The sequence below is a fragment of the Salmo salar genome, chromosome 11 (genome assembly GCF_965601325.2).
Source record: "Salmo salar chromosome 11, fSalSal1, whole genome shotgun sequence".
Lineage (NCBI taxonomy): Eukaryota > Metazoa > Chordata > Actinopteri > Salmoniformes > Salmonidae > Salmo > Salmo salar.
The window spans coordinates 85,394,482-85,412,404 of NC_138301.1; the positions used below are offsets into that span (position 1 = coordinate 85,394,482).

The following is a 17,923-nucleotide window of genomic DNA, read 5'->3' on the forward strand; positions in this document are numbered from 1 at the left end:
GAAAATATGATGAAATGTGTGTGCTCTTACCCTCATAGCGGATGTTGAAGCCTGTATTGTGGTTAGGTTGGTCAGTGATGAACTGTACCCTGACTGCTGGACCCTCACTGATCACCCCTTCAAACGGTATTGGACCACCCCGCCCCGAGTCAAACAGCACCACAGACCCAGCGTCCAGACCGCTCCATAACACAAGTCTGGGGGGAGAAATGTCATTGGAACACTTTATGGTTCCCAGATTATTGTGATATGCAGACCTATAAACCACTTGAAGATTTGATCCATTTAAAAAGTTGATTACAGCACAATTATAGGTTACACATTCAAAGCTCAAACACATTCCCTCTCTCTCTGACCTTTCGGTGGGTCCAAGGGCCAGTCTCTCCAGGTGCAGGTGTAGTCTCTGTGCTGTGGGGGCCTCCATGGACCAGGAGCAGGAACGGTCCTGGGTGGCGTCGGGCCCCAGGCGGGGAGAGGGAGACAGGACCCTCCCTACTGTAGCATTCTTCACTGAGCCCCCACATAGTGCTATGGAGGGAGAGAGGTGATGATTATATGTGTGTGTGTTTGTGTCTCCCCAGCTCTGCAGCTGGGAATGTTGTTGCTCCAGACAGCAGCATGGTATTGAGATGTATGTGTGTCCCTGTGTGTGTGAATATGTATGTGTGTGTCCCTGCATGTGCATGTGTCTCTCCCTCTCCTCCCTACCTCTACAGCTAGGCTCCTTGCCACTCCAGACAGGCAGAGATGCATTGAGGCAGGTGAGCGCCACTGCCCCCTGCAGGTGGTAGCCCATGTGGCAGTGGAAGCGGGCAGTGCCCCCTGGCAGCAGATCCAGCACTGACACCTCCCCAAAATGAGGCCTTCTCGGCAGGGCACAGCTCAGACGGAATACTGTCAGGGGGAGAGGGGCAGGGAGGAGGGGAGAATGAGAGCGGGAGAGACAGAGATTTCCATTCTGTCATTCTCTCCCATTATATTTTATGCTATTCTGTTCCACAGTTGGCTTCCTGTTCTAATTTGATCTGAGATGACTGGACAGGCCAGAATAAAGATAAAGGAGAGGACAGGGCAGAATAATAGATAGAGGAGAGGACAGGCCAAGATAATAGATAGAGGAGAGGACAGGACAGGGCAGGACAATAGATAGAGGAGAGGACAGGAAAATAGATAGGAGAGGACAGGCCAGAATAATAGATAGAGGAGAGGACAGGATAATAGATAGAGGAGAGGCCCGAATAATAGATAGAGGAGAGGACAGGACAGGCCAGGATAATAGATAGAGGAGAAGACAGGACAGGCCAGGATAATAGATAGAGGAGAAGACAGGACAGGCCAGGATAATATATAGAGGACAGGCCAGGATAATAGATAGAGGAGAAGACAGGACAGGCCAGGATAATAGATAGAGGACAGGCCCGAATAATAGATAGAGGAGAGGACAGGACAGGCCAGGATAATAGATAGAGGACAGGCCCGAATAATAGATAGAGGAGAAGACAGGACAGGCCAGGATAATAGATAGAGGACAGGCCCGAATAATAGATAGAGGAGAGGACAGGACAGGCCAGGACAGGCCAGGATAATAGATAGAGGACAGGCCCGAATAATAGATAGAGAAGAGAACTGGATAATAGATAGAGGAGAGGACAGGCAGAATAATAGATAGAGGACAGGACAGGCCAGGATAATAGATCGAGGAGAGGGCAGGATAATAGTTAGAGGACAGGCCAGGACAATAGATTCAGGAGATGACAGGCCAGGATAATAGATAGAGGAGAAGACAGGACAGGATAATAGATAGAGGAGAGGGCAGGACAGGCCAGGATAATATATAGAGGAGAGGACAGGCCAGGATAATAGATAGAGGAGAGGGCAGGACAGGCCAGGATAATAGATAGTGGAGAGGACATGCCAGAATAATAGATAGAGGAGAGGACAGGACAGGCCAGGATAATAGATAGTGGAGAGGACATGCCAGGATAATAGATAGAGGAGAGAGGACAGGACAGGACAGGCCAGGATAATAGATAGAGGACAGGATAATAGATAGAGGAGAGGACAGGACAGGCCAGGATAATAGATAGAGGAGAGGACAGGCCAGGATAATAGATAGAGGAGAGGACAGGCCAGGATAATAGATAGAGGAGATGACAGGATAATATATAGAGGACAGGCCAGGATAATAGATAGAGGAGAAGAGGAAAGGCAGGTGGTTTTCATGCCACGTTGACTTCATCTATCCAGAGACGTAGGAGTAAGCGAGGCACCCCACTCCCTAATTTCTTCTGGTTACATTACAGTCAACAAACTAAGCTATTGCATTGGCATCTATGGGAGAACTACCCCGTTAGGCAGACCGGAATTGACCATTTATTTTTCAATGGTAAACGAGTGAACTATTATCCACCATATTTGTCCAGCCCTGTCACATCTGAACTGACACAGAGGTTGCAGTTCATACTCATAAAAGACACACCCTTGTCCACTTACCCTCCTCGCCTTATGCCCTTGGGGGAATCCTGGAGGAAGGTCCAAATGATTAGCCAAGCAAGGGAAGTTTGCAACGCAAGACCCTCAGCCCTCGTTTTTAGTCGAGTTGGCGAGTGCACAATTATGTTCACGTCGGATGTAGAAACTGTGCTACCAATGCACATGACGGCACCAACACGTCTCATGAAAGTAAATATGTTTTTGTTTGGTTATCTTTTGGAAATTGTAGAAATAAAACATGTTCATTGTTCAGAAGTTCCAGCTAGGCAGGCTAACGTTAGTTAGCTAATTAATTTGCTAGCGATCATACAGTAGGTGTAATTTAATAATTATATATTTAATATAAGTAGACATGCACTCATAATTGACTGTAGCCATATAAAGCTACCGGTGGCTGAAAACACAATCATCGCGGGATGAAGGAGTGGCGAATTTCCGGCCAAGGGTGGTCCATTTAAAAAACCTTCCTTCCTCCCTCGCCCTGCAAGTGTATACTCGTCAGAAGTGTCCACTTAATTTGAGGGCTGAGGGTGTGTCTTTTAAGTGCACTCTCTCTTTTTATCTATTTTTCCTTTATTTAACTAGGCAAATGAGTTATTTTCAATGACAGCCTCGGAACAACAGGTTAACTGCCTTGTTCAGGAGCAGAAGGACAAGTTTTTACCTTGTCAGCTCGGGGATTCGACCTAGCAACCTTTCAGTTACTAGTCTAACGCTCTAACCACTAGGCTACCCTGCCGCTCTGACTGCAGCCAGAGAGTACACAGGGGTGAGATGAGAAAGGGCGACATTACAGATGACACATACAACCACACAATCATGTGCACACACAACTACACTATCAAAGGGCTGAGATGAGATGAAAACCAATTAATCAGAGTTCCAATCAGCTAATTGATATGACACATCCAATCACAGCGCTAATTAATTACAAAACAAGATTAAGTGGGTAGGCAATTAACAGATCAGGTAGACAGAGATTCAACAGCACCTGAGGACTTAATGAAGGCTTTGATTTCAAACCATGAAAGAGTGTGTGCGTGTGCGCGTGTTCTCACTCTGGTAGTGCAGCTGGAAAATGCCCATGGCCCCCTCAGGCAAGGAGCGGTAGTATACTGAGATGGTATTGGTCGGACTGCGGATCACCTGACCCTCCACCAGAAGCGTGTGATTGGCCAGAACCAGCAAGGCCCCACCCTCATCCACCCCTCTGATTGACAGCTGCTCTCCCTCTGACAGATTCACACTCTTCACCTGAGAGAGAGAGACAGAGGGAGAGAGAGAAGGAGAGAGGCAGAGAGAGAGAAAGAGAGAGAGCGAAAGAGAGAGGGGGGGTGGAGAAAGACGGTGTGAGAGAGTTTAACATCTCATGAACCATGTTACTACGATACAGAAATATTCTAATATTCTAAACAGCCCCAGTGTTGTGTGGAGGACAGGGTGCTGTTCCAGCAGACACCACTAGGGGTCAGAGTGAGATCACCACAGAGTCAACTATTGCCACACAGATCGGTGTGTGCCACAGGAGGTTGGTGGCACCTTAATTGGGGAGGACGTGCTCGAGGTAAAGGCTGGAGCGGAACGGGTGGAATGGTATCAAAAACATCAAACACATGGTTTCCAGGTGTATACGTAAGCTTATTAAATATCAGTGATACTATCAAGAGCAGTGTGCAGTTTCCTTTTTTCCTTCATCCTGTTTCAACTGTTGCCAGGCACCTGCAACAAGATTGCTCAGATGTGCGAGTGCCTTTTGAATTTTGAGGATTTGTTAAATGGAAACTGAAATCTGAACACTGAAAGTAGGTCTGTAACCTCTCACCCCTCGATCAGACCGACAGTATATTGTATTTTGGTACACCAGAAGTACATTCATTTCCAATGGAACGCTGCGTTTTCCTCGCAGCATTGCGTTGCAGAGTCAGTTGCAGTGCTTTCTGTGTGGTGCATACGTTGGACGTAATGAACGTATGCATCAAATTGTATGCGGAGACTTGACAGAAATACTTGCAGAAGGTGAATGTAGAATTTTTGTTGCACACATATCCACTAAAATGTTGGATTACATAATGAAAAAAGTTTAACTACAGAATTTATTACGCGGTATTGACGCAAATACACTGTTGGTCTGATTGAAGCATTACTATTAATTCCTGCAGAATCAAGCATTTCTTGCAGTAAAATTATACACCAAATGTAGGCAACATTTTTACTCGGGAACAGGAGTGGAGAAATAGGATTTCTTTCATCATCTTGAGAGAATGTGAATGGTCAGTTAGATACCGTCTGTAGAGGTGCTGTCTTTATCAGCGTCATAAACTCTGATACCATTTCAAACACATCAAATATGGGTCCAAGCCCAACTGAAATCTTATCAGAACCACGTTGGGTCGTTTACAACTTTCTATTTCCTTACAACCGGTCAAACTGATATCATTTGGAAATGTTGCACAGAAAATCTGCTCCTCGAAAAAAAAAGCAGAGATGACAGAGAAAAATGTACCCACGTCAACTATAAAGGTAGCTAAGATAAATACAATATGACTAAACTAGAAAAGGTACATTTCCAGAAGAACATTTGTGGGCTCGCTTCAGCTGAATAAAAATATTTGTAGCCTACCATAGCCGTTCGCTCTTTGATATAATGAATGAGCGAATTTTTTCAAAAGGCATAAAAATGACTTGGTTGTATTGTTGCTATGTTATACATCAAGGGTGGTCAGCCGTCCTCCAGGAGAGCTAATGGGTGGGCAGGCTTTTATTCCAGTCCCCCTCTAACAAACCACTTTTTCTTTTTTTTATCAGCTGCTCAACCAGACCTTTGATAAACTGGCTCTGATGTGTTTTAGCAGGGCTTGATCAAAAGCCTGCATACACTCTCCAGACTGAGCGTTGACCACATGTCCTTTATACAGGTATTCTACTTTGTGTGTGTGTGTGTGGGGGGGGGGGGGGGGGGGGGGGGGGTGCTTTACACAATGACGGGAGATGGTACATGGGATCAAAGCGCAGTCTCCCAGTGTCGATACCACAACACGCGTACTTTTTGATACATACATAGAGACACCGCCAATTGTTGATCATGGAAATGTGGTTTAAAGTCACGGAGAAGTCATGAATTTCCATCTGTCACAATGTGTATGAACCCTGCATACATTCACACTCACAAACACGTGCACCCAATGATATGTGATAATGTGAAAATCTGAGGCTGCAGTCTACAGTCCGAGACAGCAGAATTATTTTTTGACAGGGTGCAGGATCATTTTTTTGCCTGATTTAGATAGGCTATATTTCTGTGTATAATTTACCAGATTTTTTTAGGCAATTTGTTAGTCAACTTGTCTAGAATTAGATACATTAAGCTTTTCTGCTGTCATTGTATGTTGCCCTAGAAGACTAAATAAATAGTTGCTCACCAGAATAATGTCATAAATCGATAGAATGAATGCTTCAATATAGTAGTGTTTACTTTGCAGGCTATTGAGATGCAATGATACAATAGATGGCCAAATCAACTGGAAGTATGCACAAAACGAGTTTTGAAGGCACAGAATCCAAAACGCTACATCTAACGTTTTCTCCTAAAATGACTCATTCTCAAATGATTATTTTGATTCACATGGTTCGATTCACCACGATTTAACCAAATCCCGACTGATACAATGGCAAAGTGAATCGTTCATTTCGTCAAAAAGAATCATTTAAGTGAATCATTCAAAAAGCAAATCAACTTTGTATGACCTTATTCGCGAGCGTCGGTAGAACGTTTTTTTATTTTTATACATGCTAATAATCGCTGAACAGTTAATTCGAGGATACAATATACAGTGTATGTTTTGAATTGTCTACTTAGTTATTAGTCTGTTCTCTATCATATTTTATAGGCTTACCTGCTGATACAATGTCCAACTGTCTAATCTCTCCTTGAGCAAAGGCCCACTCATCTCGTACACATGCTGGTGATGCGCGCAAACACAGAACGCGCTAGTCTCATTCCGATCCTGGCTGACATGTTGATTTTTATTTGATTGATAAAATATTTAAAAACTGTGCCTAAATAAATGACATTAACAGACATTATGAAATTAATTTCCATGATTTTTCCACGCCTGGAAAACACGACCAGTTTTTTTTCTCACGACTATATGAACCCTGTGTGTGTCAATGTGGGTGTTTGTTTACCTGTAGCTCGACTCCATAGCCTGTGTACACAGTGATAGTGTATGTACAGTGTAGAAATGTTCCATCTGGTAGTGGGGGGTCGTCAGAAGAGTCTATGTATCCCTCTGGGTCAGAGAAATTCACCATACAGCCAGACACAGCTGGAGAGATAGTTTAGGAGAGGGGGAGGAGAGGAGGAGGGAATGAGAGGAGAGGAGAGGAGATGACAAACAATACTGGAAAAATATTGGAAAAGCAATTTATTTTCACAGCGTAATCCAGGATGCTGGTGAGATAAGCACATCTATGTCTTCAGTCAGAGAAAGGTAAACAACTGCTTTCTGTAAAAAGGACGAGGTGTTCTCTAACATTGAGAACATTCTCCAACATATACCTGGTGAAGGTGTGTCTGCAGCCATGGTCGCCATGACGATAGCAGTGACCTCATCTCGCTGTCCCAGCGGTGTGTGTGTGGATGTGTGTGTCCCGGGCTGGGAGGAGGGGATGGGGTTGTTGTCGGATTGGGAGCGCTGTGACGGGAGGAGGGGTCCACTGTCGTGGGGCTGTGAGATTAGGGATCCTATCCTCTTCAACAGACCCTGCTGATCCAGAGAGAGACCTCCAGACAGGCCCCTCACGCTCAGTCCTCTGCCCAGGAGAGGCAGCAGGTCCTGGGGCTGAGCAGAGGGCAGGACCACCCCCCCTGTCTGGTAGAGGAGACGATCCTTCTGGGCCAGGAATGACTCGAGCAGATCACCAGGGGCACCCATCCCGGCCCCGGGCACTAGCCCAACCACGGAACTTCTCCCTCGGGATGAGTCTGTGTCTTTGTCCCCTACGGCTTGAGAGGGGGAGGAGGGTGGAGGTGTGGAGTCAACTTCACCTAGAGAAAACAAAGAGAGAAAAAGAAAGTGTAAAAGAGAGCGAGACTACAGGTGACATATAGTCTTTACACTAGTGCTGCTTTTAGCACTGAGAATAATTGTATTTTTATACTCATTCTATGTTAGGGCTCTCCTGCAGCCGGTCCTGTTTCCAGGGAGAAATGCAAACCAGTGGGACTGAGGAACTGGAGGACCTGCTGTGCATGCTTAAGCTGGAGCAAAGAGAGAGACAGCTCCGAGCTCCCAGAAAGCCTTTCTTCTCTGTGTGTCTATTGAATGTGGTGTGGCTGTGTTAGGACCTGTTTTAGCCTGGTATAACATTACACAGATAAGCAAAAACCAGCAGGACTGAGGAACTCAAAGGGAAGCTCCTGAAAACCTTTCTTTCCTGCGTGTCTAGTGACTATGTCTGGAGAGTGTGGCTGTGTTAGGGCCTCTCTGGAGCAGGAAACTGTCCAGTTTCACTGTGTTCCGCTTTCTGTTCTACTGTGTGTTCCACTGTCTGTTCCACTGTCTGTTCCACTCTCTGTTCTACTGTTTGTTCCACTGTTTGTTCCACTGTCTGTTCTGCTGTCTGTTCCACTGTCTGTTCTGCTGTTTGTTCCACTGTTTGTTCCACTGTTTGTTCCACTGTCTATTCCACTCTCTGTTCTACTGTCTGTTCCACTGTTTGTTCCACTGTCTGTTCCACTGTCTGTTCTGCTGTCTGTTCTACTGTCTGTTCTACTGTCTGTTCTGCTGTATGTTCCACTGTCTGTTCTGCTGTATGTTCCACTGTCTGTTCTACTGTATGTTCCACTGTTTGTTCTACTGTCTGTTCTGCTGTCTGTTCCACTGTCTGTTCCGCTGTCTGTTCTGCTGTCTGTTCTACTGTCTGTTCTGCTGTCTGTTCTGCTGTCTGTTCTGCTGTCTGTTCTACTGTCTGTTCTGCTGTCTGTTCTACTGTCTGTTCTGCTGTCTGTTCTGCTGTCTGTTCTACTGTCTGTTCTGCTGTCTGTTCTACTGTCTGTTCTGCTGTCTGTTCTACTGTCTGTTCTGCTGTCTGTTCTGCTGTCTGTTCTGCTGTCTGTTCTGCTGTCTGTTCTACTGTCTGTTCTGCTGTCTGTTCTGCTGTATGTTCCACTGTTTGTTCTACCGTCTGTTATATTGCCTGTTCCACTGTTAGCAGGACTACTGGGGCGATCTGGCACCAGGACGAGCAGCCCAGCCCAATAACCTGCTCTTTATTGCACACACAAACAGGCAGAATGCACACACGCGCACACGCGCACACACCACATGCATACACACCACCTGCATGCACACACACATTCACACGGGCAGACCACAGACTCTTTGGGCGAGGAGAGACAGGGTAGGCAGTCAGGCATGGCGGAGACAGAGAGAGAGAGAGAGAGAGAAGGGGGAGGGAGAGAGAGAGAGAGAGAGAAAGGAGAGAGAGAGAGAGAGCGAGAAGGGAGAGGGGGAGAGAGAGCGAGAAGGGAGAGGGGAGAGAGAGAGAAGGGAGAGGAGAGAGAGAGAGAGAGAGAGAGAAAAGGGAGAGGGAGAGAGATAGAGAGAGAAGGGGGAGGGAGAGAGAGAGAGAGAGAGAGAAGGGGGAGGGAGAGAGAGAGAGAGAAGGGAGGGAGAGAGAGAGAGGGAGAGAGAGAGAAAGGGAGAGAAAGGAGAGGGAGAGAAAGGAGAGGGAGAGAAAGCGAGAGAGAGAGAGAGAGAGAGAGAGAGAGAGAGAGAGAGAAGGGGGAGGGAGAGAGAGAGAGAAGGGAGAGAGAGAGGGAGAGAGAGAGAGGAAGAGAAAGGAGAGGGAGAGAAAGCGAGAGAGAGAGAGAGAGAAGGGAGAGAGAGAGGGAGAGGGAGAGAGGGAGGGGGGAGAATGAAAAAGGGAGAGTGAGAAGAACATTTAAAAAAAGCAGAGACAGGCACACTGCTCCCACGCATGCTAAAATAACATCTCCAAGTGCCCAGCACTAAAAAAGGACAGAACAGTGGACACAAGCCCGCAGGCACACACACACACACGCACACCAACGCATACACTTGCCACACACACACAGTCAGGCCCTTCATGGCCAGTGTAACACTGTGTTGCTGCCTAAACAACAGCAACCCCTCCACTCCAACCCCTTCAAAACACTGGACCACTTACCACCTGCTCTCAGAACAGGCTGCTTTCTACAATCCCATATCCTCACAGTGACATAAGGAAAACAGCTTTGGACTTTGATAGTGTCGGTTGCGTCTGCAGAGAGTGTCAACTCCACCCATCGAACCTTCATCAGCCACCAACTCAACGTCTGCAGAGAGTGTCAACTCCACCCATCGAACCTTCATCAGCCACCAACTCAACGTCTGCAGAGAGTGTCAACTCCACCCATCGAACCTTCATCAGCCACCAACTCAACGTCTGCAGAGAGTGTCAACTCCACCCATCGAACCTTCATCAGCCACCAACTCAACGTCTGCAGAGAGTGTCAACTCCACCCATCGAACCTTCATCAGCCACCAACTCAACGTCTGCAGAGAGTGTCAACTCCACCCATCGAACCTTCATCAGCCACCAACTCAACGTTGCAGAGAGTGTCAACTCCACCATCGAACCTTCATCAGCCACCAACTCAACGTCTGCAGAGAGTGTCAACTCCACCCATCGAACCTTCATCAGCCACCAACTCAACGTCTGCAGAGAGTGTCAACTCCACCCATCGAACCTTCATCAGCCACCAACTCAACGTCTGCAGAGAGTGTCAACTCCACCCATCGAACCTTCATCAGCCACCAACTCAACGTCTGCAGAGAGTGTCAACTCCACCCATCGAACCTTCATCAGCCACCAACTCAACGTCTGCAGAGAGTGTCAACTCCACCCATCGAACCTTCATCAGCCACCAACTTGCATCCTACTCACGAGGAGATGTGGATGATACACGACAACAGCTGTGCCTGATCTGATACAAATATACTTTTTTCTTCCTCATTGGGTTAAACACTAAAAGGGCTTTGGTACAGTACATTTCATTTTCTTGGCTGAGCTCTTTATATTGCGAATCCATTCACAGATCTATATTGTAAACGTGTGACTACAGTGCACACTGTGTACATTGACTGTGTCTCTCAATCCAACACTAGTGCCCCATGTATTTAGGACTAGAAGTGGATCAGACCGAACCACTACCATCTAACTCCAAACCCTCCTCACAGGAACACGGTGGTTCCTGTTGAAAAAGTAGTGCTGTATTCATAGAATGACCAAGGACAATAACGAGGATTTTACAGACCCAATTTTCTTTATACAACAACAAAAGAATGATGAAAATGCGGTACAAACACTATTAAACCAATGTCTTTGTGGCGGTGATGACTCACTCCCTCACAGTAGGGATGTTTTGGTATTACCAAGGCGTTATATTCTGCATGCTCTGAAAAGCCCCCCAAAAAAACACAACAATGGATGAGATGATCAGGGATGAATGGAAACACCTCCCTCTCTTACATCCTGATGTCAGTATTCGGTACCTCAGAGATTTGGTTTGTGGAGAATTAAATACAAGATCTAATGCTGCCTTTAAAACGCGTTAAAAAAACGCAACCTAGAAACACACAGACTCGCTACCACTCATTCACTAACTCTCTCTCTCTCTCTCTCTCTCACACACACACACACACACACACATTCACCCACCCACGCACACTCACAAGATATCAAGTTCACACCCTTGTGGAGCTGAGTAACACATTATCATGTTCCTGACACAGTGTTCAACACATCGCTGTGTGTGTGTGTGTGTGTGTGCGCGCGCGCACGTGTGTGTGTGTGTTTGTGACTATGTGCCGAAACATTAACAATGCCAAACATCTCAATGAAGAAGAGAAGAAGTGAGGAAGGGCAATTGTGTGTGTGTGTGTGAGAGAGAGAGAGAGAGAGAGAGAGAGAGGAGAGAGAGAGAGAGAGAGAGAGAGAGAGAGAGAGAGAGAGAGAGAGAGAGAGAGGGAGATAAAAGGAGGGAGAGAGAGAGAGAGAGAGAGGAAGAGAGGGGGAGATAAAAGGAGGGAGAGAGAGAGAGAGAGAGAGAGAGAGAGAGAGAGATAAAAGGAGGGAGAGAGAGAGAGCTGTCTATATGATGTGTGGGAACGCAATGAAGACATCCAAGGTTACGAAAACTCAAAAGGAACACACAGGAGGCGGTGTGGGTAGAGAAGAGGTAGACAGCTGATTATACTATCTGTTAGTCTGTTTTTATTGATGCTGTTGTGAGATCTGACTGGCTACAGCTGAACACATCTGCAGACCCCAAACTGGCAACCTGGGACCCACCGTACCTATGAAAGCATTCCTTAGCTACGACGACAACACAACACCAAAACATACTCTCATAACCGTCAGCTACATACACACACACACACACACACACACACACACACACACACACACACACACACACACACACACACACACACACACACACACACACACACACACACACACACACACACACACACACACGTCGATGCTATCTGTAATTGGATGTTTGAGTCTGGCTGTGGGTTGGCTGGTGGACTGATTTAAAGTAGAGCAGTCATCGACTCGACCAATCAGCAATAACCTCAGAGCAGATCATCAGATGAAGCAAACTCCCCGCACGAACGCACGCACGCGCACGCACACACACACACACACACACGCACACGCACACACACACAGACACACACGCACACGCACGCACACGCACGCACACACACACACACAACCAATGTTCCCTCAAATTATTTGGGGGCACTGAGCACATTTCAGGTCTGCTGAGCGCAAATTTGAACGTTGTGAAAATTCTGTGAAACTTCCAGAGCGCGTTTACTGTGAACACCGAGACTGTACCTGTTTTAAGTAGGCTACTGTAGCTATTTGATCATAATGTAGGCCTACCAGAGTGGCCTACCATCAAAAACAATGGAGAAAATGCATCCCATAACATTATAACATGGAAATTGCGGTTTTATCATTCACCCTATAGTAGTAACCAATGTGTGGTTTACATTCCATGATACTTTTGAAAAAAAACATGCAGGGCTTGATATTAATCTGTTTATCCACTTGTCCTTGAGATAAGGAGGTGACAGAATATTTTTCTGTGTTGTTTTATGCAAGAAACCACTTTCCAAAATAAAATGTATTATTACTCCCATACCATTATTACAGAGAATCAGACAAATTATGCTACCCTCTGCCTATTGGCTACTTAGCTTATTCAAGCCTGTCTCTAAATACAACACTTTCCCTTTAAGACATAAAAAAAATCTCTTTATCTGACTTGCTTTTCAAAGATGTCTAGAAACAGTGGGGTAAAGTACTTAAGAAGTACTTTAAACTATTTTTACCTAAGTCATTTTTGGGGGTATCTGTACTTTATTTTACTATTTATATTTTGGATAACTTTTACTCCATACATTTTCCCTGACACCCAAAAATACTAGTTACATTTTGAATACAGGACAGGAAAATGGTCCCTGGTCATCCCTACTGCCTCTGATCTGGTGGACTCACTAAACACAAATGATTCATCTGTAAAGTATGACTGAGTGTTGGAGTGTGCCCCTGGCTATCTGTAAATTGAAACAACATGGAAATTGTGCCATCTGGTTTGCTTAATATAAGAAATATGAAATAATTTATGCTTTTACTTTTGATACTTAAGTATATTTTAGCAATTACATGTACTTTTGATACTTAAGTATATTTAAAACCAAATACCTTTTACTCAAGTAGTATGTTACTGGGTGACTCACTTTTACTCGAGTCATTTTCTATGAAGGTATCTTTATTTTTACTCAAGTATGACTATTGGGTACTTTTTCCACTACTGGCTAGAAATGTACACGTTTGGTGATCTTGTAAGCAATCCCTCCCACATTGCTGACTACAAATTACCTATAACTGGGATAATAACTCACTAACTAGCAAAGAATGTAAGCAAATGTGGCTACAGCTCTCACTTTGATCTCAAAACAAGCGCATAATAATCGTGACAGCTCATATTGTAAAACAGTCCAGTTCAAAGAGAACGGCACAAATCCATATATGGCAATGGTCGATTTGCATATAGGCCTACTGCAGCTCTGATTGGTTATGGCGCACTGGTCTGAGTCGTGCCTATCAATGCAACAGAATCATACTACGATGCGCTCTGCCTACAAGAAAATCTCTTGCATAGTTAGTTTTGCATTTTATTTATTTAAATAGTTTATTTAACCTTTATTTAACTAGGCAAGTCAGTTAAGAACAAATTCTTATTTACACTGATGGCCATACACGGAAGACACTGGGCCAATTGTGCGCCGCCCTATGAGACTCCCAATCACAGCCGGATGTGATTCAGCCTGGATTCGAACCAGGGACTGAAGTGACGCCTCTTGCAATGAGATGCAGCGACTTAGACCGGTGCACCACTCGGGAGCCCAAAAGTCTTGCATAGTTTGCATACTAAGTCTTGCATAGTTCGTTTTGTTTCGGTATGTTGCATTGAAAGTGGCTAATATTGCGTTGATCCAATAACAATTTCCACAGTAAAGGGAGACGTTGATAGTGTTAATTAACAGGGAAAACTCTAGAAAGTTAAGGGAAGTTCAATCTCATGCTTCTCTGCACGGGCTGATATTTATTCTGGGCAGCAGTCCCGGGGAGTTGCAGCATAGAGGGAACATTGCACTCAACTACTAAACAAACACACACTAAGTTCGAAAGCCCTGGCTTCTAAAGCCTTTGGTTCTTGACTCACACCGTCCTCATGCCATTGTTCAGGGTTCCAGGCACAGAGTCCCATCTGGGTCGTATGTGGTGTTAGAAGCAGGTGCTATTCCACCCAGGCATGACCAACTCTTATGAACAGATGGCATCATCTGTGGGCTCTCTCTCCTCTCTCACACACACCCTCCTCTATCACTCTATTTATATACCTCCTCTGTACTCTGTCCATACCTCTCCTCTCCTTTCATCCCATCCTCCCTCTCTCTCTGCCCCCAGATCTTCTCTATACAAAGAATGTTGTGTAACTATGTATCTCAAGGGCAACACATAAGTTATTAATAAGCACTATTAGCGATGATTAATAAGACCTTTCAACGTAATGTGTGTTGGCCTACTGTTTCAAACTGCCTCCCAACTCAATCATGTCTAACAAAGAAGATTCGGTAAACCACGCTCACAAGACGAGTCACCTCGCCTGAGACCTGAAGACTTGTGTTAGCTCCCCAATCTGATGGGAAGGTTCTTGAACATTCTCCATGTTGACGTCCAATCCCCATGGAAACCCTCAGGTACTTGCTAAAAGGCATTCTTCCTCCCCTCCATTCGATCTCTCCATTCACAATTAATGTGGCCAGTGAAGAGAAATATCTATCTGTTATTTTATTCATGTTTTCCTGCTCAACTTTAGGCTGGAAGAAGTCCATGTACCTGTGATACATGTTCTATCACACACACACACGCACGCGCACGCACGCGTGTGTATGTTTGTGTGCTCACTGTGCACAAGTGTGTGCGTTAAGATCAGTGAAAACAGAACAGGGCTTTCTGTCCCTAGAGAGAAGCTGTCTGTTACTTCTGCCAATGCCCCTTTGCTACTGTCCCCCCCCACCCCCCTCTCTCGTCTCCTCCTCCCACACTTCCCCCATCTCTCTCGCGCCCTCCTTCTCCCACCATTCATCTCTCAATATCCTCCTTTCCTTTATTCTCTCTCCCTCAATCTCATTCCTTGATGCTACTGGTAACTGGAGGGAGTCAGGAGTGTGAGTAGAGTTTCAGTGACTTCTGAACATCTCTCTCGCGTGCGCACATTTAAACACACGCATATAGGACCCTAACTAGGCTATAGTGGAGCCAAAGAGCAGGCTTCAGTGAATCCTAACCGTTTCTTTCAATAGCAACACGGCCATGTATAGCTCGTTATTCACTCCTCCGCTCTCTCACTTGCTATCCTCTCTCTATCTATGGTTGTACTGTAGGTTTCATGATGACCACCTTCTCCACTTCTCTGCTTCCCTCCTCCTCTTCTTTCTATTCTACTACAGTGAGGGAAAAAAGTATTTGATCCCCTGCTGATTTTGTACGTTTGCCCACTGACAAAGAAATGATCAGTCTATAATTTTAATGGTAGGTTTATTTGAACAGTGAGAGACAGAATAACAACAATAAAATCCAGAAAAACGCATGTCAAAAATGTTATATATTGATTTTCACTTTAATGAGGGAAATAAGTATTTGACCCCCTCTCAATCAGAAAGATTTCTGGCTCCCAGGTGTCTTTTATACAGGTAACGAGCTGAGATTAGGAGCACACTCTTAAAGGGATTGCTCCTAATCTCAGTTTGTTACCTGTATAAAAGACACCTGTCCACAGAAGCAATCAATCAATCAGATTCCAAACTCTCCACCATGGCCAAGACCAAAGAGCTCTCAAAGGATGTCAGGGACAAGATTGTAGACCTAAACAAGGCTGGAATGGGCTACAAGACCATTGCCAAGCAGCTTGGTGAGAAGGTGACAACAGTTGGTGCGATTATTCGCAAATGGAAGAAACACAAAAGAACTGTCAATCTCCCTCGGCCTGGGGCTCCATGCAAGATCTCACCTCGTGGAGTTGCAATGATCATGAGAACGGTGAGGAATCAGCCCAGAACTACACGGGAGGATCTTGTCAATGATCTCAAGGCAGCTGGGACCATAGTCACCAAGAAAACAATTGGTAACACACTACGCCGTGAAGGACTGAAATCCTGCAGCGCCCGCAAGGTCCCCCTGCTCAAGAAAGCACATACACATGCCCGTCTGAAGTTTGGCATCAACTCAACTCGCCGTGTTTGGAGGAGGAGGAATGCTGCCTATGACCCCAAGAACACCATCCCCACCATCAAACATGGAGGTGGAAACATTATGCTTTGGGGGTGTTTTTCTGCTAAGGGGACAGGACAACTTCACTGCATCAAAGGGATGATGGACAGGGCCATGTACCGTCAAATCTTGGGTGAGAACCTCTTTCCCTCAGCCAGGGCATTGAAAATGGGTCGTGGATAGGTATTCCAGCATGACAATGACCCAAAACACACGGCCAAGGCAACAAAGGAGTGGCTCAAGAAGAAGCACATTAAGGCCCTGGAGTGGCCTAGCCAGTCTCCAGACCTTAATCCCATAGAAAATCTGTGGAAGGAGCTGAAGGTTCGAGTTGCCAAACGTCAGCCTCGACACCTTGATGACTTGGAGAAGATCTGCAAAGAGGAGTGGGACAAAATCCCTCCTGAGATGTGTGCAAACCTGGTGGCCAACTACAAGAAACGTCTGACCTCTGTGATTGCCAACAAGGGTTTTGCCACCAAGTACTAAGTCATGTTTTGCAGAGGGGTCAAATACTTATTTCCCTCATTAAAATGCAAATCAATATATAACATTTTTGACATGCGTTTTTCAGGATTTCTTTGTTGTTATTCTGTCTCTCGCTGTTCAAATAAACCTACCATTAAAATTATAGCAGCAAAATCAGCAGGGGATCAAATACTTTTTTCCCTCACTGTATCACACTGCAGCCATACATGCCTCGTCAGTTCATCTTTTTCTCCTCCACTCTCTCACTCCCACGTTCCAACTACCTAGCCGTATCTCATTCTGCTACCAAGAACGAAGACACCATCCAAATCATCTCTGGTCATATCACAGAAATATCAGTTATCCTCCTGGGTCATGTCGTCAATATGGGGTCTGGGTCAACTGAATAGGTGATGTCATCAACGTCAGTCAGTCATCGTCCCATCAGTTCTATCCATCTGGGACCTCAGGTTGCAGAGAAGAGTCTTTGTGTGTGTGATCTATCGATCCTACAGAGGTGTGTGTGTGTGTGTGTGTGTGTGTGTGTGTGTGTGTGTGTGTGTGTGTGTGTGTGTGTGTGTGTGTGTGTGTGTGTGTGTGTGTGTGTGTGTGTGTGTGATGAATCTTACAGCAGGACTGTACCAGAGATTTTTCTTCCATTAAAATGCTTCTGCGGACCGCCTAAGCATTTTATTTAGATATTGGACTTAGACTGAGTGTATAAAACAATAGGAACACCTGCTCCTTCCATGACATAGACCAGCCGAATCCAGGTGAAAGCTATGATCCCTTATTATGTCACCGGCTCTTGTGTGTTCTTAAGGGTCTAAAATGACCCACCACTATGTTTAACAGCAGAGAAAAACCCCTAAATGATATTTTTTCAACTTGAAATTTGATTACTGTTCCTAGAGTGACCCCAACATTAGAAAAAGTGAAACATCGCCTTTGTTCATATTTCCATGAAAGCTGTACACCACCAGGGTACAAAGATTGTCTTAGGGTCATTTTTGACCCGGCAGTTATAAAATAATTTACA

At 45.3% G+C, this 17,923-nt stretch overlaps 1 protein-coding gene across 1 annotated transcript in view; it reads right to left on the minus strand.

Moving 5' to 3' along the window:
* Positions 1 to 17,923, minus strand: part of LOC106562994 (seizure 6-like protein) — a 68,417-nt gene that overhangs the window by 19,065 nt on the left and 31,429 nt on the right. The window contains exons 2-7 of the mRNA XM_045689890.2: positions 7,052 to 7,540; positions 6,679 to 6,818; positions 3,552 to 3,747; positions 709 to 894; positions 357 to 528; positions 31 to 197 (exon numbers count right to left, since the gene is read on the minus strand). Coding sequence (XP_045545846.1) covers positions 31 to 197; positions 357 to 528; positions 709 to 894; positions 3,552 to 3,747; positions 6,679 to 6,818; positions 7,052 to 7,540 — 1,350 coding nt within the window. The remainder of the gene's footprint in view (positions 1 to 30; positions 198 to 356; positions 529 to 708; positions 895 to 3,551; positions 3,748 to 6,678; positions 6,819 to 7,051; positions 7,541 to 17,923) is intronic.